Source organism: Thamnophis sirtalis, unplaced genomic scaffold, assembly GCF_051295495.1.
Source record: "Thamnophis sirtalis isolate CommonGarterSnake01/CBP01778 unplaced genomic scaffold, rThaSir2_p1.2 scaffold_1, whole genome shotgun sequence".
NCBI lineage: Eukaryota > Metazoa > Chordata > Lepidosauria > Squamata > Natricidae > Thamnophis > Thamnophis sirtalis.
Genome location: NW_028261381.1, coordinates 122284086 through 122311616, shown reverse-complemented (window position 1 = coordinate 122311616; position 27531 = coordinate 122284086). Strand labels below are relative to the sequence as shown.

General features: G+C 38.8%; 1 protein-coding gene across 3 annotated transcripts in view; it reads left to right on the top strand.

Annotated features, from left to right (window-relative positions):
- The window catches only part of HEATR5A (HEAT repeat containing 5A), a 67926-nt gene extending 41260 nt beyond the window's left edge, over positions 1–26666 (top strand). For 2 of the 3 annotated variants that reach the window (XM_087723378.1, XM_087723371.1), the window contains 14 exons: positions 1477–1656; positions 2622–2861; positions 5830–6011; positions 6838–6906; positions 7780–7959; positions 9001–9232; positions 9572–9820; positions 10803–10930; positions 12898–13045; positions 14998–15270; positions 16852–17076; positions 19445–19596; positions 20756–20969; positions 23753–26666. In XM_087723378.1, coding sequence (XP_087579504.1) covers positions 1477–1656; positions 2622–2861; positions 5830–6011; positions 6838–6906; positions 7780–7959; positions 9001–9232; positions 9572–9820; positions 10803–10930; positions 12898–13045; positions 14998–15270; positions 16852–17076; positions 19445–19596; positions 20756–20969; positions 23753–24057 — 2777 coding nt within the window. In that variant the 3' untranslated portion in view covers positions 24058–26666. The remainder of the gene's footprint in view (positions 1–1476; positions 1657–2621; positions 2862–5829; positions 6012–6837; positions 6907–7779; positions 7960–9000; positions 9233–9571; positions 9821–10802; positions 10931–12897; positions 13046–14997; positions 15271–16851; positions 17077–19444; positions 19597–20755; positions 20970–23752) is intronic. The other variant, XM_087723387.1, reaches the window with a different exon arrangement.
- The last annotated feature ends 865 nt before the right edge of the window (positions 26667–27531 follow it).

The following is a 27531-nucleotide window of genomic DNA, read 5'->3' as shown; positions in this document are numbered from 1 at the left end:
CTGTGTGTTTTTCTGCAAAGTATTGATTGATTATGTGATATCATCAATGTCAACTTTTAGCAGCCATATAGATATAGACCTTCTCCCTGATGATCTGTCTCTAGTATGACCCTTCAGATTTTCTAAAGATACAACCATCATTGCTGTAATCAAGTCCATCACTCCTTGCTGATGGTCATCCTTTTCTCCTTCAGCCAAGTATGATGAACTTCTCAAGGAAGTTGTGTCTTCACAATAGATAACCATTTGTGTGAAATGGTGTAGGGTATCCTGCCTAAGCAAGGGTTTGGACTAGAAGGCCTCCGAGGCCCCTTCCAACTCTGTTATTCTATTCTATATGTTCAAAATATGATAATTCAAGTTTGGTTATCTGCAAAGTGTGCTTGTATGAATGTGTGCGGGAGATATGTGAGTAACAGAATGAAAAAGAATGTAAGAGTAATCCCCATATTATATCATCAAACAAAGGAATGACTTGCAGGAATATATTTCTCACTTCAGGTTGCAACCTGGGCTGAAATTCTCATGATTTGTAACTATTAGTAACATGTAACTATAGGAATGAGGAGTTACTGGAAATAAACCACAGAGGCAATAACAAGAATTTATGCAACAATGCTTAATTTGGAATATGTCAGCAGTATTAGTGCTGATTTGTGGCCTGATGTTTGGGTAAACAGATCAGCATAATCCTATGATTATTTTTCTGAATATGTGCTTTATGTCTGTTGTGATTATCTGTGTCTAGATGCTGAAAGAAAGATAATGTATAGAGCTGGCACTAATCAAGAAAACACAACCAAATAGCCTCAAACAATTAAATATGTCAATTTAAGATATTGTAGTATTTCTAAATGCAGCTGAGCTTTTTTTTAAGGGATTTTTTTTAACAGTACAAGGAAAAATTGGAGCCATGTAAGCAAGTAAGGTTCTGCAATTCTCTGCTTTTTCCAATTGGACTTTCTTGGTTTTTTCCTTTGAAAGAGTTTTCACTTTTCATCTAAGTAGTTTCTTCAGTTTATCCCAAAGGTGCTTTTTCAAGAGGCAAGTAGATTTTCTGGGTTTTTTCTTCCTAAACGTTTCGCTTCTCATCAAGTTCTTCAAGTCCAGTTGCCTGTTGAAAAAGCATTTTGGGACAACCATGACCTGGATTACTGAGAATCTCCATAGACTTTCTTCAGTTTAAAACTGAAGAAGCTTCTTGGATGAGAAGAAAATGGTTTTCAAAGGGGGAAAAAAACAAGAAAGCCCAGTTGCCTTTTGGAAAAAGCACCTTTGGGACAACCCCGACTTACAGTAAATGATTGAGAATCTCCATAGATGTTAAACCAGCACTATCTTCTAAAATAGTTTCAAAATTATTTCATTGAAGTATGTAATTTTGAAAGCTTTCAATTACAATAATTCATCATTTGATTTGAATTGAAATGAAATGTGCTGATCATGTTCAATTTTTTTTTTAATCTAAAAATGCAGGTGTTAATATAGGTGAAATAGGCCTTGAAGGAGCTTTGCTGAGCTTGTTGGACAAAGAATTGGACCCAAAACTGTGCCAAGATATCAGAGAAACCCTGACCCATATGCTTATGTCAATGGCTGTTGGAAAACTCTCTTTTTGGCTGAAACTCTGCAAAGATGTTCTGGCTGCTTCTGCTGGTATGCTAATACCTTCTTCCTAAATAGGCATCTCAGGAAGAAAATAATGCAACCATAGAAACATAAGAGTTAGCAGAGATATCAGGAGTCACCTATTCCAACATCCTCCTTGGTGGAGGCTTTCAGACGTCTCTCAACTTATTTTGAGAATAATAAACAATATGATTCATAAAGTTACCTAATGTGGAGGATTATGGAAAGGAAGAAAGAAGCCCTGAATTGGTGACCACTAGACATTTGACGTGGTGGCTCAGTGGCTAACACACTGAGCTTGTCGATCAGAAAGGTCGGCAATTCAGCGTTTCAAATCCCTAGCGCATAATGGAGTGAGCTCCCATTATTGTCCCAGCTTCTACCAACCTAGCAGTTCAAAAGCATGTAAAAATGCAATTAAAAAAATAGGCACCACTTTGATGAGAAGGTACAGTTCCATGCTCCTTCGGCATTTAGTCATGACTACAGAGATGTCTTCGGACAGCATTGGCCCTTCGGCTTTGAAATGGAGATGAGCAATGCCACCTAAGTCAGGAACGACTAGCACATATATGCGAAGGAATCTTTACCTTTGCCTTTAGACACTTGATGTCCTCCTTTTGCAGCCTGTATGGATGCCAAGATTATTATCAACCCCCCTCCCCATCCCTTTATATGTTCCTGGTCTTATCACAAAGACAGTGGAATGGTTCTTCTTTGTATTGGTATCTAAATATTATTGATTTTTTTAATCTTAAGGTTTCCTAGTACTTTTTAGCATCAGAAGAAACAGTTACATTGTAGGGAAGCATAGCAACTTAAATACCTTTTCCTTTCCCATTCATTTGCCTCTCCATTTCCTGCTTCCTTCCACATCTGGTTGGTTATTCACCTGACCTTTTCATGGTTATGACTTCATCGTCACCTTGCTATTTTAACCATATTAGCAATCTTCATAAACAGTTTGATTTTCACTTTGTGTCTTAATGTAGATTTTACAACTGTTGCTTCAGTGGATACAAGCCAAGAAGAAGAGGGTACTCAAGTAGATGATGAATTGGCATTAACTTTGGCAAAGAAGGATAAATCGCACCCATTCCCACATCCCCGGTGGTCTACTAGAGTTTTTGCTGCAGAATGTGTTTGTAAAATTATCACCCAGTGTGAGAGTGCAGGCAGTGCTCATTTTGACATAGCTCTAGCACAGGAAATGAAACAAAGGGACTCAAGAGGTATGTGCTGATGTTGACTTAAATATCAACTGAAAAATGTCATGGAATTCAAAGCACAGATAAATTTAATTTTGATGAATAACCACTTTCATTATCATTTTTATCAAATTGACAAAACGTCTGTGCGCTTTTAGAAATAAATTACTACTATTTGGCTCAGTGAAACAATTCTGTTAAATGTTAGTTGTTGTACCACTTCTAAAGACAAAGGATGGACTGCACACTTATTTTATTAAAGGTTATAATCTTTACATTTCATGACACACCATTTATTATTTGTATGCGTCTCTATCTTTGAACATATATGACAGCTTTGAGCACTAGACAAATGTGAACCATATTCCCCAGAATTTTATTCCACAATAAACTGTTCATCTATACCACACTGAATGTAATCTTAACATACAAATCACAGATGTACAGGTGAAACTCGAAAAATTAGAATATTGTGCAAAAGTTTATTTATTCCAGTAATGCAACTCAAAAGGTGAAACTAAGATATGAGATAGACTCATTACATGCACAGCAAGATAGTTCAAGTCGTGATTTGTCATAATTGTGATGATTGTGGCTTACAGCTCATGAAAACCCCAAATCCACAATTTCAGAAAATTAGAATATTGTGAAAAGGTGCAATATCCTAGACTCAAAAGTGTCCCACTCTAATCAGCTAATTAAGCCATAACACCTGCAGAGGGTTCCTAAGCCTCTAAATGATGTCTCACTCTGGTTCAGTAGGAATTACAATCATGGGAAAGACTGCTGACCTGATAGTTCTGCAGAAAACCATCATTGACACCCTCCATAAGGAGGGAAAGCCTCAAAAGGTAATTGCAAAAGAAGTTGGATATTCCCAAAGTGCTGTATCAAAGCACTTTAATAGAAAGTTATGTGGAAGGGGAAAGTGTGGAAGAAAGGGGTGCACAAGCAGCAGGGATGACAGCAGCCTGGAGAGGATTGTCAGGAAAAGGCCATTCAAAAGTGTTGGGGACTTTCACAAGGAGTGGACTGAGGCTGGAGTCAGTGAATCAAGAGCCACCACACATAGATGGATCCTGGACATGGACTTCAAATGTCGTATTCCTCTTGTCGAGCCGCTCCTGAACAACAAACCACTTCAGAAGCGTCTTACCTGGGCTAAAGAAAAACAGACCTGGTCTGTTGCTCAGTGATCCAAAGTCCTCTTTTCTGATGAGAGCAACTTTTGCATTTCATTTGGATACCAAGGACCTAGAGTATGGAGAAAGAATGGAGAGGCACACACTGCATGATGCTTGAACTCCAGTGTGAAGTTTCCACAGTCTCTTGATTTGGGGAGCCATGTCATCTGCTGGTGTTTGTCCACTTTTGCTTCATTAAGTCCAGGGTCAACGCAGCCATCTACCAGGAGATTTTGGAGCACTTCATGCTTCTTTCCGCAGATGAGCTTTATGGGGATGCTGACTTCATTTTCCAGCAGGACTTGGCACCTGCCCACACTGCCAAAAGCACCAAAACCTGGTTCAATGACCATGGGATTACTGTGCTTGATTGGCCAGCAAACTCGCCTGACCTGAACCCCATAGAGAATCTATGGGGCATTGCCAAGAGAAAGATGAGAGACATGAGACCGAACAATGCAGAAGAGCTGAAGGCCGCTATTGAAGCATCCTGGTCTTCCATAACACCTCAGCAGTGCCACAGGCTGATAGCTTCCATGCCACGCCGCATCGAGGCAGTAATTGCTGCAAAAGGGGCCCAAATCAAGTACTGAGTACATATGCATGCTTATACTTTTCAGAGTATACAACTATGACAAATCATGGCTTGAACTATCTTGCTTTGCATGTAATGAATCTCATATATTAGTTTCACCTTTTAAGTTGCATTATTGAAATAATGAACTTTTGTACGTTATTCTAATTTTTGGAGTTTCACCTGTATATACTCTACACAAAGGTTTAACTAAACTACAGTTGTAATTTTTGATTTACTGGCACAACCAATTCTAACTTTCAGTAAGAAAATACCTTACTTTGCTGGTAAACCTTTTATACCAATATACAACTATGTACTTTCAAAAAATCCAAAAATGGAAAATCATCCACTGGTGTGTTGCTTTCTAAGTGCTGCTATTCAAAACATACCATTCTTAGGATTGCTAGTCCCTGATCTTCCCACTTAAATATTATCATTTTCCTTTTAGTTTTTAAATATGATTCTATCTGTTTTTACCATGTCTCCCCTTTTCCCCACTTTGCTCTGAGCTTAAAAAACTCAGACTTTCCTTCTAGGGTATCTGATTAAGACTCCTAATTATTTTGGTTGGCCTGTTTTTGCATTCCACACACCCCCAGCTCCAGACTACCTCTTTGTATTTATCAGAACAATGTGAAGTATACCAAAGAGCATTGCATTATATATATTTTTTGTTGGAGTGTTATTATACTATATGTTGCATTTTTATTTCCTTTGCAAATGATTCAAAGCATGTCTCTTCTAGCCTGACCAATACTACTTCATCCTGCATTGACCCTTGAATTATGTCTTCAAAATCCTTTTTGTGATTAATCCCTTTTTAGCTCAGCGCCCATTAATAGGTAAAGTTTGAATTTTTATGTCAATATACATCACCATACCTATATTTACAGGAATTGCATATACTTTTTTGAAGCAAATTCACCCAGTTATATAGGCATATTTTGTAACACTTTGGAATCCTATTTTCATTGCGTTATAATACCATGAACACATTACTATGATTAAAATACATCATTATTATCCATATCTCCAGCTTATAAATTTTTTAAAAAATTTATCTTACACCAGTCTCAAGAAACTTCACCTTTTCATTTTGAAAATTCTCCATTTAGTCCTAATCTTCTTTTCTTATTATAGGAAAGGAACAGGTAATGAGGATAAATATTTTAAAGTACCAGAGTTTAAGTTCATGTTATCAAAACAAGCATTTCCTTTTTATCACATACAGATGATTTCTTGGTATTATATTTAGCTGACTTAATTCGTATGGCCTTTATGGCTGCCACTGATCACAGCAACCAACTTCGTCTTTCCGGACTTCAGATGTTGTTAATTATTATTCGAAAATTTGCTGCTGTAGTGGAGCCAGAATTCCCAGGTCATGTAATACTGGAGCAATACCAAGCCAATGTAAGTAAATCTTCAGAGGAGTTTGCCAAAAAAAGAAATACCAAGTTACATATTATTGCTTTTTAGTATTTAAGGTAACAGAAAATAACATTTGTAGTGTTTTAGAATAGGCTGTTTGTTTATGTGCCATAAAATCAGTGGTGGGTTTCAAAAATTGTTTGAACCTACTCTGTGAGTGTGGCCTCCTTTGTGGGAGTGGCTTGCTGCCCATGTGACTGGATGGGAGTGGCTTGCCGCCCATGTGACCGGATATGAAGATGCCAATGACACTTGTCAGAACCACCTTAAATTACCTCACACACAGCACTGGCATTGCATAAGAATATGATATAAACTTGTTTTTTAAAAGGGATCTTTGGTTTGCGTTAAAACAACTTCAACACACGCAATGTTCTGATTGCACCACAAACGCAGTAGTCATCCTTTCCTTTCACAGAGGCACTGAGTTTTATAAATATGAGCATGATAGTGTAGAATAATCATATCCAAGGACCAGTGGTGGGTTTCAAAAAATTTTGGAACCTCTTCTGTAGGTGTGGCCTGCTTTCCAGGTCCACCGGTGGAACCTCTTCTAACCGGTTCAGTAGATTTGACGAACCGGTTCTACTGAATAGGTGCAAACTGGTAGGAACCCACGTCTGCATAAAATGCATGATTTTAATAAATCTAAATGTGTTTTCTTTGGATATGTGCTGGTAATACAAATTGATAGATATTTAATCACTGTTATTATTCAACAGTCTCATATAACTACTTTAAGATTAGCTTCCTTAAAGAACAGTTATTCAGATGTTAGACTGTGTATCATTTTATCATTTTTTTTTAGGTTGGTGCTGCTCTTAGACCAGCCTTTACCTCAGAAACACCACCTGATGTAACAGCAAAAGCATGTCAGGCAAGTTGCTTTTTTTCTCCTCACTGTTTCTACTGACTCTCACCCTCCCCCCACCCCATGCCTTTCTTTAAAATGTAAGTGTCAAACTCTTGGCCAATCACAGATAAAATATGATAATGGCAATGATGAAATATTTGTCAATAAGAACTACTGTGTTTCCCTGAAAATAAGACAGGGTCTGATTTTCTTTTGATCCCCGAAATAAGCACTTGGCCTTATTTTCAGAGAGGTCTTATTATTTTTGAGGTATAGGAGGCAGCAAGCATGATCACCTCATGGCTGCTGTTGTGTTGCAATATTTTCAGGGCGAGCTTATTTTCAGGGGAGGGTTTATTTTACCCCATGTTCTCAAAATCCCAATTGGGCTCATTATCTGGGGAGATTTTATTTTCAGAGAACCAGGGTAGGATCATCACATCAGAGAGAGAGGATTATTTAGGCCATGTGCTTTTCATTGTGTTTATTACTATTATTATTTCTAATAACTCCTTCAGTCAGTTCATTTGTAGAAATTACTAACTTTCTTAAAGGAATTATGATTATGTTTTTATTTCTCATTATTTATTTATCATATTTAAGAACCGCCCATCTCCCTCATGAAGGGATTGTATATTGGAAAACTTTATAATAAATAAATAAATCAAAAAGTCTAAACATAGGATAATTTTACATGCAAGTTCTGTAGCATTGCATTAGAAATAACAAGAAGCAAGTTGGATCAGAGCAAATAACTCCCTAAACCAGCATTTTAATGGCATGTAGAACCAAGCAAATAGGACACGACAAGAGGATAGTACCATCCATATTTCAGTAACTAATATAAAGGAGTTTATTGCACTAGAGAAAAAGTAACCACATTATTTGGTGTTGTAGGTTTGCAGTGCTTGGATAGCAAGTGGTGTAGTAAATGATCTTAATGACCTTCAAAGAGTTCATCATTTGCTTGTGACGTCCTTGACAAAAGTACAGGCTGGAAAAGAAGCACAAAATCAACTATACAATGAAGGGACATCTACTATGGAAATACTCACTGTACTAAAAGCTTGGGCAGAGGTATTTTTTTAACAAAGATGATTTCATCACTGCTTTGGAATTAATAGTTATGGAAAAGAACTGTGAGTTTAAAAATTGGAATTAGAGGTTGATTTCTTAGTAGGCCTTTTACAGTAACTTTCTAGCTAGAAATTAATCTTAACATAATAACTTTAGGAATTGAAGAGCTTTTTTCAAGTGATGTATGCTATCTAGTATTTGTTCTCATTGGGATAATAAATGCTATTTTTAATAGAATTAAATGTATATAAATAATCTATTATATGCAATGAAATGTAGTTTTGACATTAAATGTGCAATATAAATTAAAGCCTTTTATTGGAAACACAATTTCCTTGCCTTTTGTCCAATAGTGTACAACAAAAGAAGAAGCATTGTTATTGTTTATAGAAATCCTATTCCTACTAACAGAGAAAACAGTATCCTGGATCTTTCCAATTTGTTTATTCCGGCATTACTTGTATCAGTTTCCATTCTTTAATGAAAGGCAAATTCAATCTGTCTCAGAAAAAAATAGCTGGATTTGTTATATTTTGCTTTGTATGTGTGCCTTCAAGTCAGTGTTGATTCCTGACGACTGCCTAGACATTAGTTCCTGCAGTTTTCTTGGCAAGTTTCAGAACTGGCTTGCCATTGCCTGCTTTCTAGAGCTTAGAGAGAATGATTGGCTCAGCCATTCAGCTGGCTCGCAGTCTCTCTATTTCTAGCCAGCTGCCTTAACCATTACACCAAACTGGCTTCTTGCTTTCTCGGGCAAGATAAAAACAATAATTCAGCTTGCATGAAGATGAATTAATTCTTTTATTTTTTTATTAATATTAGAAAGGTATAATAATAGGTTTTTGCAGCTGACTGTACTGTCAGAATATTACAAACAAATAATGACTTCATGAAAACCAATAAACAGCTTGAAAGCAGTAACCTTTATCTACTGTTGCTGGCAATCTTTTCGGGCACCATAACTGGTGTTAGTTTTTTCTATCTGAATTTTCTGTTTGGTAAGAACTTTAAAGTTCCATTTGCTCTTCCTATTTCAAACAGGTTTATATAGTTGCCTTACAAACACAAAAGAAACAAAATGGCATCAATAGTCCACCTTTGGTTAAAAACATTTCAGGGGAAAGTTTCCGGGATCCATCCTCTTCAGTGGATGAACTTCTGGATTTAGTCCAAGTGGATCTAGGGAATCTGAGCAAACTCTGGCTTGCTGCACTTCAGGACTTTGCTCTCTTAACTTTGCCGTCAGAATTTGCTTCTCAACTTCCCTCTGAAGGTAAGAAGTCAAATCAAGCAAATATTTCTATTGAATCCATTTGGCAGGAATAGATTCTGCAGAAATCAAGCTTCATTTCCTAACATGAAGCACTGTTGCTACCAAACAGAGAACAAAAATAAAATATCAACTTTTAGAGTAATAAAAGATATTATCAACAGAAGCTACCAGCAAGCTTGCCGAGTAAAAGCAAGGACATTTACTGAAAGCCTATTTAGTAAGTTTTGTTTTTCGAATGATAGGAATCATGTCTCTGACTCTTCTCATCACTTTGTTACAAACACTAAAAATATGGGGAGGGATTTGAAGCAAACTGAATATGTATCATTTTATTTGTAGGTGGTGCTTTCTATACTGCAGAAACAATTGAAAATGCAAGACCGCATTATCAAAATGCTTGGGCTCAGATTCTTCATGCTACTGCATTATGGCTTACTAGCACTGGCTTTCTGGTTGGTGATTCAGATGAAGGTCTAACTAATCTTTCACGACCTGTTACTCCAACTAGTATGTGTCAAGATTCAACCTCGAGGGGTGCAGTAAAATCACCTGAAGATGTGAATAATGATAGATTTCATCTTGTTCTGGGTTAGTAACTATGTAAACTTTTCTTTACCATATTTTCCGTGGACCATTTTTGCCAGGTTCACTGAAATTTGCTATGAACTGTTATGCTTAAATCAAGAATGACTACAGACCACAATGAATAGAACTGCCTTTCTGTATGGAATTACATGTAGTTCCGAAGATCCATTCTATTGCGTCAGACAAATGACTTATGAGCACATAGAACATATGCTTGTAATTGAATTTATGCTATTGTGACTTATTTTTGTTTATGAAAGTTTGTATATATAGTTAAACATTATCATTTTGACTGAATGAAATGCAATTGATGAAGCTAAAAAATCCTGGCAATATAGAGGCGGAATTAGTAATTCTCTGATTTGTGAATTAGGAGCATTACTTACTGTTTCTGAGTTGGGCAGCTTTTAAATGAAATAAACAAACAGCCAGCTTCTTGCAAATGTGCATTGCCTCTGAAAAATCATGTGCATAATCTGGGCTCTTTTACAACAATTTCTTTAAATAGCTTACAATTCTATTTACAATTACTGTTAATAGAATGGTTTTTCCCTATATCAAAAGTCTTACCATGTTTAAAACCTGGATATCTTACAAAGTACCTTTTTTTTCTTATTCTATCCTCCAAAGTATTAAGAAAGCCACATTGGCTTAGCGTTTTCAGTAGGCCGCACAAGACAGGTTAATTTAGATACAGGAGCCCAAAATCTGGAATTTCCTGCCAACTAATGTGCTACTAGTTCATTCACGCCATTAATTCAACTTCATGCTATACCTTTTCCATTCATTGTTCTGATTGTTCTGACTGCACTGTGAGAATGACATTTTAGAGAATGTCATTGACAATGACTTTATTGTAAATTGTTTTAATTAGTGGTATCACCATTTGCTTTCTCAATGAAAAGTGAAATATAAATATAAATTCTATATTTTTAAACTTCATGTTTAATTCATTTAATGTTCCCTGATTCCACTAATTCTTTAGGTATTAGTGTGGAATTTCTCTGTTCTCCCCGGTCAGATGAAGCGATGGAGAACATTACTGCTTGTCTAGATGCCTTGCGGGTCCTGCTTGAGGTTCCCTGGCCAAGATCGAAGGTTGGAAGTGATAAGGTAACATTCAAAAATTCTGAGTTAGTTCAGCTGAATATTATGAATGCTTTTGCCAAATGTCTTTAGAAATGGTACCTTCCCTTAATGTCTCCTTTACCTTGTGTTATGGGCATAATGTGACAGCTGTTTGAATAGTCTCTGTGACAAAGTACCATATTTTTTGGAGTATAAGACGCTCCAGAGTATGTCACACATTAGTTTTGGGAGAGGAAAATAAGAAAAAAAATTCTGCCTCTGCCTCCCAGCATCCATCAATATTCATCTGGCTAGTGTCCTTAGCAAACAGCCTGGTCAGCTTCAGTACATTATTGCAGCCTGATTCAGCACAAGCAGCTGATTGGAGGGTGGATCGGCCTCCTGGAATACCCCCAATCAGCTGTTCCCAGAGGTGAACATTACTAGTTTGCTGGTTGTGAGTACCCGCTTTGCGGCTAAAATGCAGCTTTAAAAATGCAGCTGAACTACTAAGGCAGCTCCGGTGAGTACAGCAGGCATGGAGCAGAACCAACCAGGCAGCAGCTGTTCCAGGCTGGCTTTTTGGCCTCTGTGCATCACGTTTTTGGGAGGTTCCAGGCATTGGGGATCGGCATCAGCCACAATCCCCACTAGAACTGCCCAAAAATGCAACATGCAGAGGCCAAAAACAGGGCACGCAGAGACCAAAAGCGTGAGGAACGGAAGCGGCGATGGTCTGTGGTAATCCCTGCAGCCTTGAACAGGTCTAAAATGTGACGTGCAGAGGCCAAAAATGGCCAAAGGGTGGGGACCAGTGGGTGGGTGGGACTACATTCTACATTCAGTGTATAAGACGCACCCAAAATTTCACCCACTGGGAGTGCGTCTTATACGCTGAAAAATACAGTAATTTATGTAGCAATTACTTTATCCAGCTTACAGAGTTGTTTTTAACAGTATTTTTTTTCTTTGTGATCAGTAGAGGAGTCGATAATTTTAAGTGTGGCCAGAGTATAATTAATTAATTAGTAATGTAAGAATTATTATAATTAATAAACTCACATGGGACATTTACTATAAGAAGGCACTTATACATGATCCATGGCATCTGTATCAAAAACAGCAGTTTTTATTCAGTCGTTCAAGGAACACCCCACTGCATTTCATTTTGTTATGAAATATATAGTTCCATGGTTTGGAAGTTTTTTTTAAAATGTTACTACTACTATAACTTCAACAGATACATATTAAAGTGTTATTGTTGTACAGTATTGAGTCCCTTTTATTCTAAAGAGCCAAGTATTGAGTCCCTTTTATTCTAGAGCCAAGGTGGCGCAGTGGTTAAATGCAGCACTGCAGGCTACTGCTACTGCTAGATCAGCAGGTCAGCGGTTCAAATCTCACCGGCTCAGGGTTGACTCAGCCTTCCATCCTTCCGAGGTGGGTAAAATGAGGACCCAGATTGTTGGGGGCAATATGCTGACTCTCTGTAAACCGCTTAGAGAGGCCTGAAAGGCCTATGAAGCGGTATATAAGTCTACTGCTATTGCTATAATGGTTTTTGCCTCACTTCAATATCATGAAGCTGAAATTTGCAGTAAACAAAAAAATCCATAATGGCATAGTCCTGCAACATTCCTCTTAAAAACTAAAGGAAAAAAAGCACAGGCTGAAAACATTGCCTTTGTTTTTCCTTCAGACAGTTCTTCCTTGTATTCCCACTGAACCCACTACACAGAAGATGAAAATTATTTTTAAAAGCTATGCCTATGGAAAGGCATGAAAAATCTCTTAACACATGACATGTATCCTAGTTATGATATTTTAAAAGGGTTTGTATTCTAATTTTGATATTTTAATAGGATTTGACCCTGAAAACCTGAATTTTTCAGGTTTGAATCGAGCAAGTATTTGGGGCCAATTCCCTTCCACTCATTCTAATCTACCTTAATTGTATTAAATATACTGTAGTAAAACTTAAGTGAACAGTCTGCTGTATTTCCCATATATAGGAACTGAGTGTGGAATTGTTGAATGTTTTACATCGACTTATACTGACCAGAGAATCCCCAGACATTCAACTAGCTGCTCTAGAAGTTGTCCAGCAGGTTCTTTTTGCAGCACAGGAGCACGTCAAGGAAAAACGGAGAAGTGCAGAAGGTAGAGCCGTATAATAGACTTGATCAAACATCTTGTGACAGTTGTTTCATTTTAGATGAAACAAATGCTTCATTTATTCACAGTAGTATGTTTTGAATTCATGATTTTGAATCATTTCTGTTTGTCTCAGATTAAAAATTGTGGGTAAAATGGGGAGGGATAATTTTAGTAAAGACTGGTTGAGCAAATTCCTTTTTTTATTTTCATAGTTGTCTTACCTTTTAAGTATAGTAAAGATTTGATAGAATGACTATAGCTAATTTTAACAAAAGGCATTCTATTTTATTCTACAATCCCAAATGAATAAAATGATGTGGTTTCTCTTATGAGTAACCGTGGACATTGTAATTTTTCAAGGAACTTTAATATGCTCAACAAAGAATTCTCAGCATTTTTACAAAATTAATTTCTAGCATTCAGGATAGATGACAATTCACTTCTTTGTAAAACATATGTACCTTAAAGGGGTATTTTAAATAATGACAAATGTTGCAGTGTCTTGTAAATCTGTCACCCATGCTATTAAATACTTTTCTGCAGCAGTTTTCAGCTCTATAGGTAATCCTATAGGTAATCCTAGAGCCAAGGTGGCGCAGTGGTTAAAAGCAGCACTGCAGGCTACTGCTAGATCAGCAGGTCAGCGGTTCTAATCTCACCGGCTCAGGGTTGACTCAGCCTTCCATCCTTCCGAGGTGGGTAAAATGAGGACCCAGATTGTTGGGGGCAATATGCTGACTCTCTGTAAACCGCTTAGAGAGGCCTGAAAGGCCTATGAAGCGGTATATAAGTCTACTGCTATTGCTATTGCTATCCTCAGTTAACAACCACTCATTCAGCAACTGTTCAAATTTATGTTAGCACTGGACAAATGGTACTTATGACTGGACTTTAAAGTTCTGGTTGTGTTAGCACCCCAGCAGTCATGTTTCATGATCTGGGTGCTTGGAGCACTTATGTTTGCAACATTCCATAGTAGCATGATCACAATTTCTGACCTTCTCTGCTAGTTTTCCATAAACAAAGCTGATAGGGAACGTCACAAGTTGGCCGGATAAATCTGTGCCTGGCAGCAGTCACTGCAAGACTCAGGGCACTTATGCCATCTTGGCCCCTTGTGCATCCTCCTCTCCCCCACAGCAGCCATTTATCTGGCTGTCCAATCTCTTATTAAAATCCTCTGGTAATCATGCAACTTCTAGAGGCAAACAGTTCCACTGGTTAATTGTCCTCACTGACAGGAAATTTCCTCTTAGTTCTAGGTTGGATCTCTCTTTGTTAAGCGTCTATCCATTACTTCTTGTCTTGCTCTCAGGTGCTTTCATTTGGTTGATCCCCTCCTCTCTATGATAGTCCTTCAAATATTGGAAGACTGCTATCATGTTACCCCTAGTCCTTCTTCTCATTGGACTAGACATTCCCAGTTCCTGCAACTGTTCATCATATGTCTCCAGTCCTCTAATCAACTTTGTTGCTCTTCTCTAGAATCTCAACATCTTTTTTGTATTATGGTAATCAAAACTGGATGCAGTATTCCAAGTTCTTCTGATAGCATAGATTATTTATATAGCAGATCAATGCACAGTTTGTGCATGCTGCATCAATAGCAATAGCAGTAGACTTATATATCGCTTCATAGGGCTTTCAGCCCTCTCTAAGCGGTTTACAGAGAGTCAGCATATTGCCCCCAACAATCTGGGTCCTCATTTTACCCACCTCGGAAGGATGGAAGGCTGAGTCAACCCTGAGCCGGTGAGATTTGAACCGCTGAACTGCTGATCTAGCAGTAGCCTGCAGTGCTGCATTTAACCACTGCGCCACCTTGGCTCTTCAGTGGTTATAGGGGATATATACTACCCAACAAATAAGAACACTGCAACCAGAAGCTATTTAAGAAGCTTCAAAGAGGATTTTTTGTCAATGAAACATAATATTTACCCTTTATTTCACTATAGTTGATGATGGGGCTGAAGAAAAGGAGACATTGCCAGAGTTTGGAGAAGGCAAAGATACTGGAGGACTTATACCTGGGAAGTCTTTAGTCTTTGCAACACTAGAAATGTGTATGTGTGTTCTTGTAAGGCAGCTACCTCAGCTAAACCTGAAGATAACAGGTAGCCCTGGAATTACAGCTGGAAAACCTCAGTTGTTATCAGCGGATGGGAACAGCCTGGTGGCAGCAGCCCTGGGAATCCTCTCTGGTGTTCCTGCAGTCTGTTCACCAGAAGGTAGGATGAAATTCCATTATACATTGCGGAATTTTTATTTATTTTTATTTCTTTTGCAAAAGAAATAAAGAGGCAATGTGCAAAGTGAAAAGGATATATTTAAGCCACAGACTGAGAAGGATCTTAGTTTGTTTTCCTCATTTTATGAATTGAAAGTTATTTACTAAAACAGTAAAGACAGTAAATTCACACAACTTCAAGCAATTGGTGTGTGCTTTAAAAAAATTTCAATAAAAGGTTTTTTATAAATAAAACATCTTTTGCAATGCTGACTTAGCCACTTCATTCAAAAGCATTCTTATGGAAGTAAATTCTTAACATATCAGAATTATTAAAATTGGTATTTACAGTTATCTTTTAGTGTGCTTATTAGAATATGACAATTTGGATGAAACATAACGGTTCTGTACACCAATAAAGGAGAATATTTGTAGATCAGGATTGAAATGGGAAGTCTTTGGTGCTCTCTGAGCTTGGTTGTTTTCTTGCAGACATTTCATTACCCAAACTAGATAACATATTAGCACTGATGATGCTATCTCTTTTGGGTAATGAAACATCTTCAAAAAAACAACCAAACTCAGAGAGCACCAAGGACCCCTCAGTTCTGCATCCTATCTAGCTGCAGATTCTAGCTCTAGCTGTCATAAGCATTCCATGATAGATTCACATTCATGAATTTTACAAAAGAAATGAAATAATATACTATACTGTCACGTTTTAAACAAGCAACGCACATAAAAGAGACAAAGCAGAATCTTTAAAGTGTGACATACCCTTCGGTCTCCTTTACATCAGATTTTGTAGGAGTGACAAAATTATTATTATTTCAGGTACACTGAGTAAAACCCACCATGGGTTTACCATTTTAATACAGATTAATTGTAGGAGCTATCTGCTGATCTCTCATCATTATTTTTACCACTTCCTAATTATTCGGGGCTGATGCAGATGGATGGAACTGATTACCACATGCTTCTTTCAGTACTATTTTTAATTTACATATTTGAAGTTATTTATGCAGTGAAGGAGACCTCTCTGAATAAGTTTAAGTCAACAATGGGAATTTATGCCCTCCAGAAATTGAAATGTAATTTCCACCAACCTTTAGCTTGGGCCATCCAGACTGAAGTTGTTGGAGATTGGAGTCCAGCAGTAACATAAAGCACACACAGAAAAAATGGTGCTTTGAAATTTTTTTTTAAAAAAAGAAGGTTCTTTTTTCACAAAGTAGAAGAGAAATATTAGTTATTCTTTGCCAGCACTTGACATTCGAGTCAATTTTATTAATACTAATTCCAAATATTTCATACTGATCAGTGGTTGAATAAATATCAGTAAGGGAGTTTATGTTGTATGTTAGTTGCAGTGATTGTTTTTCCTAAATTAATCTCATCACAAATATTTATGTTAGCATTAAATTGATGCTTAATTTAGAAGTGACAATTCTTATTAAATACAACATTGAGCTTGAAATAATGGAGTCCCAATAAAGGCATGTTGGAACTCATGTTTTATTCAATGCACGATGCAAGATTTTTAACTATCATATTTGTAACATGCATTTGCTATATCCTTCAGGAAGCATTGCTGTTCTTCCCACAATCTTATATCTGATTATTGGAGTCCTCAGAGAAACGGCTGTGAAGTTACCCAGTGGCCACTTACCCATGACTGTTGCTGCATCACTGCAAGCTCTTAAAGGTGTCCTATCATCACCCATGGCTCGGGCAGAGAAGAGCCAAATGGCTTGGAATGAATTGCTCCGTAGTGCTCTGCTCACCATTCTTAATTTTTGGGATCAAGGTACAATATAAATGGGAAGAAATTTGCTCACATATATGGTATAAGTATCATATAGAGCAGGAGTGTCAAACTCAAGGCCCTGGAGGAAGATCCGGCCTGCAGGGTGCTTAGATCTAGCCCACGGGGTCACCTTGGAAACAACAAAGGACCGACCCATAGTGCCTCTACCAGCAAAAACGGAGCTTGGGAAGGCTGCACATGGCTCTCCCGAGCTCCATTTTCACTGGCAGAGGGTGGCAGGAGGCTACCCCAGCCAAAAATGGAGCTCGGGGAGCCGGGTTTTGTTGGCAGAGTGTTTGTGCCACCACAGCCCATTAAAATTAAAAGCACATTAAATTTTGCCAACCGAAGTAGTCTTGATAGAGATGCTACGCTATTAAGAATGTTGGAATTCCAACATCAGTAGAAATGGTAAATGTTGGAGGTTGAAATGTATGTGAGTGTTTCTGAGAGTAGAAAGCAATTATTTAAGAAACATATTTTCTATAACAGAAAGGAAATTATGTACAGGGAGCAAATCATAATAATAGATAAAGCCTGACACCTTCCTACCAGAGAATTGAAGAGTACCTGCTCAGTTTATCAGAGAAGGAAGGCAGAAAGAACTAAGGAGAAATTTCTTGACAGTGAGAACAATCAACCAGTTGAACAGCTTGCCTCCAGAAGTTGTGGGTATTCCATCATTGGAGGTTTTTAAGAAGAGATTGGAGAGCTACTTCTCTAAAATGGTATAGAATTTCCTGCTTGAGCAGGGGTTGGAGTAGAAGACTTCAGAGGTCCCTTCCAACTCTATTACTTTGTATTCTATAGGTTAGCAATGCCGAATCTTTTTTGCCTCGCATGCCATAAGTGGAGGGAGCGCAGGGGGAGTAGTGTGGGCGTGCACGCACTACAGGCGTCCCCCATTTTTGCATGCTTTTTTCGCCCTCCCCAGGCTCCAGAGGCTTTATACAGCCCCCCCCCCCGCTCCCCTGGAAGCCCTCCGGAGGCTTCAGGGACCTTTAGGAGGCTTCCCTGAAGCCTCCAGAGCAGTCAAAACGACCCTCCGAGCAAACCTGAAGTCCATTCCTGAACTTCCGGTTTGCCCATAGGGCTGGTTTTTTGCACTCCAGAGGCTTCAGGGAAGCTCATGGGGGCCCTCCCCAGGCTCCTATAAAGCCTCTGGAGTCTGGGGAGGGTGAAAAATGGCTTTAAAAAAGGGTGAACTCAGCTGGCCAGCACGCGCATGCGCACTGGCCAGCTGACAGGCGTGCCATAGGTTCACCATCACTGCTATAGGTCATGGAGGTTTGCAGTGTATTGGGCAAAAGGAACAGGAAGTAAATATTTAATTCTCCATTTACTACTCCACTGCCCCCATGTGGTTAGTATATAGCATGAGGAGTATCACTGCAATCTCTTATTATTGGAATTATACCATTTTAAAATGTTTTTGCAGTTACAGCTTTAATACAAGATAAAAATATAAGCAGTTTATTTTAAAAAATCTTACCTGACATTAAATATTTCAGTAGTACTTTACATTTAGTCCTTGCTTAACCCCTATTGGAATAAGCAACTCTGTCACTCAGCAACAAATTGTGTGACCGCAACTTGCGGTTTTCCTGCCAGATTATCCACTGACTCTGTTTGTCAGAAATTGGATATGAAGCATACAAATGGTGATCGCATGACTGTGAGATGCTGCAATGGTCAGAAATTCTCACCGGTTGTGAAGCGTCCTCAGTTTGAACCATGGGGACATTGCAAAAGTCATAAGTGAAACAACTGATCATGAAGTTATTTTTCAGCATTATGGTAACTTCGAACAGTTGTTAAAACAGAACAATTGTTAAGCAAAGACTACCTGTACAAGTATGCATTAGACATAAAAGATACAGGTAGTCTTAGTCATTTAGTGACCGTTAGAAGTTACAAGGACACTGAAAAAAGTGACTTATTTTTCACAATTATGACTGTTGCAGCATCCCCATGATCACATGATCAAAATTTGGATGCTTGGCAACTACATATTTGTGACAATTGCATTGTCCTGGAATCATGTGGTCACCATTTATAACCTTCCCAGCTGGCTTCTGACAAACAAAGTCAACGGGGAAACCAGATTCATTAAAAATTGCATGATTCACTTAATAACTGCAACTTAAACTATGGAAAAAATATTGTAAAATGGGACGCAACTCACTTAACAATTGTCTTGCTTAGCAACAAAAACGTTGGGCTCAATTGTGGTCTTGAGTACATGTATGTGCTTAATAATATCTTATTATAGAGTTTCGTTCAAAAATGATATCAGAACTTGACTTTAATATTTTGATGTTGTAATTAGTCCCATTTCAGATATTTTAAAATGTCTTATTATTGGTAGGTGATGCTGGTCAAGAATTGGATGAAAGTAGTCTGCTGACTGCGATCACTGTATTTATCTTGTCTGCAAGTCCAGAAGTTAGCACCATGGAATGTTTTCAGAGACAGTGCATTGAGAAATTTAAATCAGCTATGGAATCTAAAGATCCCATTGTAAGTACAACTTAAACTCGTTTTGAGATTTGCTATCATTGCTCTGCTATGTGCTTGTTTAGCCCTAATGGAATAGGGTAGGGGTATTAAACTAGATTTCTTAGAGGGCCGGATCAGCATTGTAGTTCTCCTCTGCAGGTCAGCTAAGGGGTGGGGGTGGGGAGATGGGATGGACACCTCCTGCAGCACCCTGCCAGCCAAAATGGGGCATTGTGGGGGGGGCGATGCAGTCCCATGCCCTGCTTTGCCTGCCAGAGGCACTGCAGACTAGTCCTTGGCTATTTCCAGGCCAGCCCCGGGGTCTTGAATTTGACACCTGTGGAATAAGGTTTCCTTCCTGAGCAGGGGATTCAAAACTTCCCAGGCCCCTTCCAACTTTTTTGTTCTGTAGCTATTTTCATTGAATAAACATATGCCTCCCACCATTGAAAGTGGGATGGGTGACTATAGAATAAATGATCCTCCATGATTCCATCCTGTTATTAGCCCACAGCTTTGTTAATGAAAACAACCAGCTGAATCAGCCCATTTACAATTTGATTCTACTTTATATAGTCAATATGTGCTAAATTGCATCAATCCTGACAAATTATTTAGGAAAGCTGAAATGTCAGATCAAGAGAACTTTGAATCTTCACAGTAGTTGACATTCTTACTTTAACTCTTTGACTTGAATCAAGTATGACTTGATTTCTAACATAAGGAAGTTCACAATTGGAATTTTTCCCCAGATTTTCCCCCACCTAGCAAGTCCAATTCCTTCTTCCCATATTGTTCAGGAATGACTCCCAGGTTTTGGGGAAAATGCAAATGGTTACAAGGCAGGAAGCTTTCCTTATATAAACATCGTTATATATGCTTATCTTGGGCTCCAAGACTTTATGTTCTTCCTCTTGTTGTGAAGGCATTTATACAAATCACAGCATTGTTACTTTTATTGAGGATGTATGGTGTCCTTAAGCAAATAGTCTTTTCTAATTTATAGAGTTACGTAACTTCAGGATTTTAACTTTAGCTAAATTAGCTTTAAAAAACTTGTAGAAACTTGTAGTACTTAGTGCATAAAGTAATTATACAAATAACAGTTCCCAATGGCAGGTTTAACTTGTTTTTTTACATTCGGATGGACTATCTTTTTAAATAATTCTTTCTTTTTTAGGTACAACTTAAATGCTACCAGCTGCTCCTTTCCATTTTCCAGTGTCCCAATCAAACTGTTTCATATCCTTATATTCATTCATTAATATATTCAATAGTGGCCAAGCTACAAGAAACAGAAAAAATTAAACCAGAGAATTCTGCCGAACTTCAAGTCGTTCAAGAAGGGATAAAGGTAGTGGCTGCTGTTATAGCCCTCGCTGAGGAAGAGCATCGTAAGTGTTCTTTGCATATTATTTCACTTGTCCCACCTATAAAACATTGTAACATCATCTGATGATTTCTGGTTAGTGGCATTACCCTCTACAATAGGGGTGTCGAATTCGATTTCATTGAGGGCCGTATCAGGGTTGTGTTTGACCTCGGGGAGCCAGGGGACCATGGCCAGAGTGGGCATGGTCAGTTCAACGTCACTCATGTTGGGGGCAATGTTCCCTCTAATTATTTTTCAGTGTGAGCAAAAAAGTATAGTGTTTGAGCAGCACATTTTCATGCCTGAGCACCTGATTTTTTTTTTCACAGATGTCACCTAAGACAACAACGAAATCAGTATTATTTGAAACTCAGTTATGTTTATTCAAGGTACCTGCTTAATTAAAAGTGTTATATAATATCAGTATCACTTAACAACGCTCTTGCTTAGCAACCAAAATGTTGGCTCAGAAACTCTGGCATTTGAAGCACGCAAGTCTTAAAGCTGTCAAGTTACAAAATCCTTGCACCCCTAACCCTTTAGAAAAAAAAACCAGGGGTGTTCAAACCTGACAGCTTTAAGACTTGTGGACTTCAACTCCCAGAATTCCTCCTCCAGTCATGTTGCTCTTTCACCTTGGCGCTGCTCTGGCTACCTCCGGACCTAGCAGCTGTGGTGACGTCATCAGCCTGGATCTGCTCAATCTTTGGTTTTTTCACCGGGGGCAGAGCTGCCGCTGAAAATGCCGACAAGCCCCCACCGCCACCAAAATAACTGCTGCCGCCTCCTCCTCCTCTTCCAGCACCACCACATTTGCCACCTGGTACTGCGGCTGAGGTGGTCGCCAAAGCTCCCGCTGGCGCCGCCGCTTGTGGCAGCAGCGGCAGCACCTCCCCCTCTGCTCAGAGCACCTGAGCTGGGCATCGCGCTACCCCTGCCACTGCCTCCTCCTCTGCCGAGGGGGAGGCACCACTGCCACGGGTGGGGGCCCCAGCAGGAGCTTTGGCGGCTTCACTTTAGCCGCATACCCAGGGGGCAAATTTGGCAGTGCTGTTGGAGGAGGAGGCGGCAGCAGTTATTCCAGTGGCGGGGGGGGCTTTGGGGCTCCACTTCAGCCGCAGTGCCAGGCGCAAGCGGCTAGGACTGTCCACCCACAAAGGACCTCCCTGGGCTTGCTTTGCTGAATACGGGGCGATGGTAGTTTGAGCGGGCGTGGCCAGCGCAAACTACCGTCAGTCGTCCTGTGCTCATCAAAACAAGTCCGGGGAGGTCCTTTGTGGGGGCCAGTTCTAGCCGCCTACAAAGGACCTCCCCGTGCTTGCTTTGCTGAACACAGGGCAACTAACAGTAGTTTGACCAGCGCAGCCAGCGCCTAGGAGGTCCTAGGAGAATGGTTGTGCCATGTTAGCTCCTGCCACCATCCCCGCGCCCGTGCTAACCCTAACCAGGACAGAAAATGAGGCCCCTCAGCTTCCGGAGCCTGTGACATTAGAAATCACTGTGCAGCGGTTGGAAACTGCTGCACGGTGTTTTCTTGCCACGTGCGCGGCCGTGCAGCCACGCACCTTAGAGGGAACATTGGTTGGGGGCGCCTGTGGTGGCCTCCGAGCACTCTGCCAGTGAAAACGGGTTAGTGAAAACAGTTGGAGGCCATTGCAGAGCTTGGGTGGGCTGTGCACAGTCCTCTCGAGCTCCATTTTCACTGACAGACGCACTGTGGCCTGGTCCTTTGTTGTTTCCAGGGAGGCCCCATGGGCCAGATCGAAGCACCAAAAGGATCAGATGCAGCCCACTGTCCTTGACTTTGACTCCCCTGCTCTACAAGATCAGCATTTGAAGGCAAAATAATGAACCTTGCAGGTTGCAGAGGTTTAACAATCTTATGTTAAAACTGCTTTGCCAAAAATGTATGTGTGATTCTGCTGCAAAGAACTGGCCCCCACAAAGGGTGCTGTGACTGAGCAATATGGAAGCCTTGGGTTGTTTGTCCCTTCCTTAGAATTATTCCCTATGCCATCCGTCTGGTAAACTCACAAGATTTGTTTCTCTTGTCATGTACATGTATACATGTGAAGTAGACTGTGATGTTTCTCTCTGTCATATATGTGTGTATGTGGGTCTACGCGTAATAGTTATCTTTTGAGAGCTGAATGCAACAAGATTTCATTTCAATGTAAGCTGATTAGTGTGTGTTAAAAAGTGACAGTGAAGTTTTTATCCTGTTCTCAGTGGGAAAAAAAACCCAATTTCTTGACATAAAAATACTCTTTGGAAATGTGTGCATTTGTTTCGTCTGTTCATAATATCATGAAGAAATGGTAGTAAAACACAAACTTGAAGCAGGGATAAGTTATGGGTTTTCATCAGAGGTGTGTTGCTCCCGGTTTGGCCTGGATCGGGTGAACCGGTAGTGGCGGCGGGAGGCTCCGCCTATCCACCCAGATGCTTTTACGCATGTGCAGAAGTGTTGCGCGCGCGAGAGCACACCCAAACCAGTAGTACAAAAATTGGCAATCCACCACTGGTTTTCATCATTGCAAAATCTCTTGCTTGCTTCTTGCAAAGTTCATGTTTTAAAGCTAGACAGAACAGCATAATATGTAGCAAGTTAAAGCAATGCTAATTATTTACAATTAATTAATTAAACAACTAAGCATATTTGTTTATTGAAAAGCATATTCTACTATATCAAATGATATCTTGTTTCCGGTACAGTCATTTTAAGAGTTAAATTTAAAAACATGTAATTATGAAACTAGTGCTATTTATCATTGCTGAATAAATTGTTCTTCTCAATTTTCACAGGAAGTCAGCTAGTGGCTTGTTTTATTCCCTTCCTCATCTCTTTTCTTTTGGATGAAAACGCCCTAGGATCAGTTTCAAGTTCAGCAAAGCATCTTCATGAGTTTGCTTTGCATTATCTGATGCAGATTGGTCCACAGTATACGTCAGCCTTTAAAAAATCAATGGCTTCTTCCCCATCAATGAAAGCAAGACTTGAGTCAGCAGTGAAAGGCAATCAAGAAAGCATCAAGGATAAGTCAACATCTAAGCATTCAAAGAATCCTGGGAAGAGCTCAAGTATTCAACTAAAGACTAACTTTCTGTGAAAAGGACTTCTAAATCTTAATGATTTTTTCCTAGGTATTATCATGGAGATTTTTGTTTTCAGTTCTATTATGCATTATTTAATTTTATATAATGTTCCGGTTCCAGAGAAGTGCATGCATGCACCCATCTATCTATCTCTCAGCTGATTGACTCAGTATCTGCTACACCTTTTACTGCTAAAGCTACTGAACTAAAGCTATAGTACTAGTTACCATATCTGTTTGCAAATGCAATTCCCAATAAGAAGATGGTCATTCAGTTGTTAAAATGTATATTACAAGATTTTTTTTTTAAAGTTGCAATTTTCTTAATTTTATTTGGAACATACTACAACACTTCGGAATAAAAGATAATGAAGACTTAAGTAAATGTGTTAACATCTTGATAGACTTATATTAATAAAGCTACATTTATTTTGGTCTTGAATCTTGGCACAAACGCCACCCTAGGGAAGCTCCTATGCATTGCTATTTCTTGATAATACAGGTAGATATTCCTTGATTTAAAAGCACAATTGGTACTGGAACTTTCATCGCTAAGTGATGTTGTTGTTAAATGAGTCGCACCTGATTTTACAACATTTTGCCTTGGTTGTTAAGTGAATCATCACAGTTGTTAAGCAAGCCTGCCTATCCCCCTGGTTGATTTTGCTTGTTGGAAGCCCCAGGGAAGGTCATAAATGGAAATCATGTGAGCCAGAAATGCAACCACTGTAAATACATTCCTGTTGTCAAGCACCCAAATTTTGATCAGTGGGGACGTTGTGATGGTTTTAAGTGTGAGGATCACTCATAAGTCACTGTTGTAACTTTGAACAGTTGCTGAACAATAATAGCACTTAGACATATTCTGCTTCACAGTGCCTTACAGCCCTCTAAGTGGTTTACAGAGTTAGCATATTGCCCCCAAAATCTGGGTCTTCATTTTACCGACCTCCGAAAGATGGAAGTCAGAGTCAACCTTGGGCTGGTCAGGATCAAACTGGCAGTGAGCAGAGTCAGCTTGCAATACTGCATTCTAACCACTGTACCACCACGGCTTACAACAAATAGCTTTAAGTCAAGGACTAACTAATGATTTTTTTGTCTGTTGTAATTTGCTGGTATGAAATTTTAAACAAAAACCCAAAGGAACTACTTAGTGGCTCAATGAAGTGCATTGCCTGTACATTTTAGATGACAAGTAGGGAGAATTACCTCTAATGCTAGAATTAATAACACAAAGTACATGGCTAGCTCTTTTAATCTGACTATGTTAAAAATTGTTAAATTGTTAATTTTGTTGTTCCATTTTAATTGTAAATTTAATCTCAGAATTCTTTACAATTCTATACAAGAATGTTATTCTAATTTAGTCACGATCTAATTAAGTAAAAAGACAATTCTTAAAATCCACACAAACATAAAATTAGTGTTAAGTAACAAGAATCCAGTTTTAAATTATTATTGATAGCTTTACCAATGAATTGTGGAGCAATTACACATTTTGTGATAAGAATTCACTCATAAATTCTATAGTTTTGAATATTTTTATATCCAAAGTTAAGCACATCTGGTTATGATTATATCAATGGGGCTTTTTACTACCAATACATTTTATTTGATTTTAATTGTATCCTGCCAAGCAGATCATTGAGGCTTACATATCATTTTAGAGAATGAAAATGATTTGAGGCAGTACCATCATATGAGGCATTACATTATTTATGATAATCATTTTGTAGTCTTGAAACATTTATGTACAATCATGCATTCAAATATCAAAGACTCTAATGGGAATGGATTACTTTTTCAAAAATGAGTTTTATCTGAACTGAACTGCAGTTTGAATTATAAGAATAAAAAATGTAACAAAATATTTGCAGCAACAACCAAATTCAAAGATCTTGAGCAATCACTGCATTTTTCGGAGTATAAGACGCACCAAGATTTTGAAGAGTCAAATTTTTTTTAAAAAGTTTTTGCACTCTTCAGACCTCCCAAAAATGGCACGTTTTTCCCAAAAACGGGCCCGTTTTTTTGCCCCCCCCCAAAAGGGCATAAATAGCCTTTAGGTAAAGTGCTCCTGGGGAGGGGGCAAAAATGAGCAAAAAATGGCCTGTTTTTCACTTATTTTTGCCCTCCCCAGCCACCAGGAGCACTCTGGAAGCCTCCTAAAGGCTATGCACGGCCATTTTGATGAAGGGGGCGGGATTTCGGGAGGCAAAAAATGCTGTATTCAGTGTATAAGATGCACCCAGATTTTCAGCCTCTTTTTTGAGGGAAAAAGGTGCATCTTATACTCCGAAAAATACGACACCTAAAAATGGAACCTATTTTATATAGAAATCTAGGTTCTGCAACCATTATAGTATTTTCTAAAATTATGCTGGCACCTATTGCCCTTCAATTCAATATTAAGTGAAATAAAGCAAATGTTCAGTTGACTATGATACTCCCATTTATTAATTTGAGGAAAATAAAAAAACATCTGTAAAATTGATACTCAGGAAGTGATTGTATTTTATTATACATTTTGTACATAAAATTGTAAATTGTACAGATCTAAACACTTGAGCAAAACTCATGTCATTTTTCTAATTTACATAAAAGCTAATTTTCTTCAATTACATCTGTCTTTTCTTGTTAAATGATTTTGCATATGTATATTGTATCTCATATCATGTATGACTTTTATAACTTTTCTGCAGTATTATGAAGTGGGATTCTGGGCGATTTACACATAAAAATATAAAAACACAATATATTCCAAGTTCAGTAAAATGGAAGCTAAGTAAAAAAAAAATTAAAAAAAGTTAAAAATAAAAAGGCAGTAGGAGTGTCTTCAAGATGCTAAGGATGCCTAGAATTGCATGCCTCACATGAGCTGGAAGTCAGGAGAGTGGGGGCGCTCTGCCTCTGGAGGAAAGATGTTCCATACAGCGAAGGCAATGGCAGAGAAGGTTTCCTTCCTGGATCCACCAGTCAAAATTCTTTAACTGACAAGGTCTCTTAACATCCCTTCCCTGCCTGCCTGGATGGGATGGATTCATGTGATGAGGGTAGGACGGTTCCTCAGATGACCTGACCACATGTCCTGTAGGGCTTTAATGGTAATAATAAACACCTTCAATTGGACCCAGAAGCAAATCGGCACCCAATGCAGTTCACATATCAAACGTGCTACATGCCCTATCCTTGAGGAGCCCAAAATTGCTCAGATGGGCCACATTCTACACCAGCGGTTGCCCCATGTACAGCACATTGTACAGCACATTGAAACAGTCCATATGGGAGATGAACAAGGCATAAGTGACCAAGTCAAGGCCTCACATTCTAAGGAGCATAACTGAAGCACAGCAAAGAGTTGAGCAAAGGTCTGTCTAGCTACAATTGCCACCTGTTCCTTAAGCAGAGGTCAGGTGCAGGATGACTGCGCTGTCATCCTGGATTCAATTCTGCACTGTGCCTGTCTAGGCAGTGCAACCCCATCTG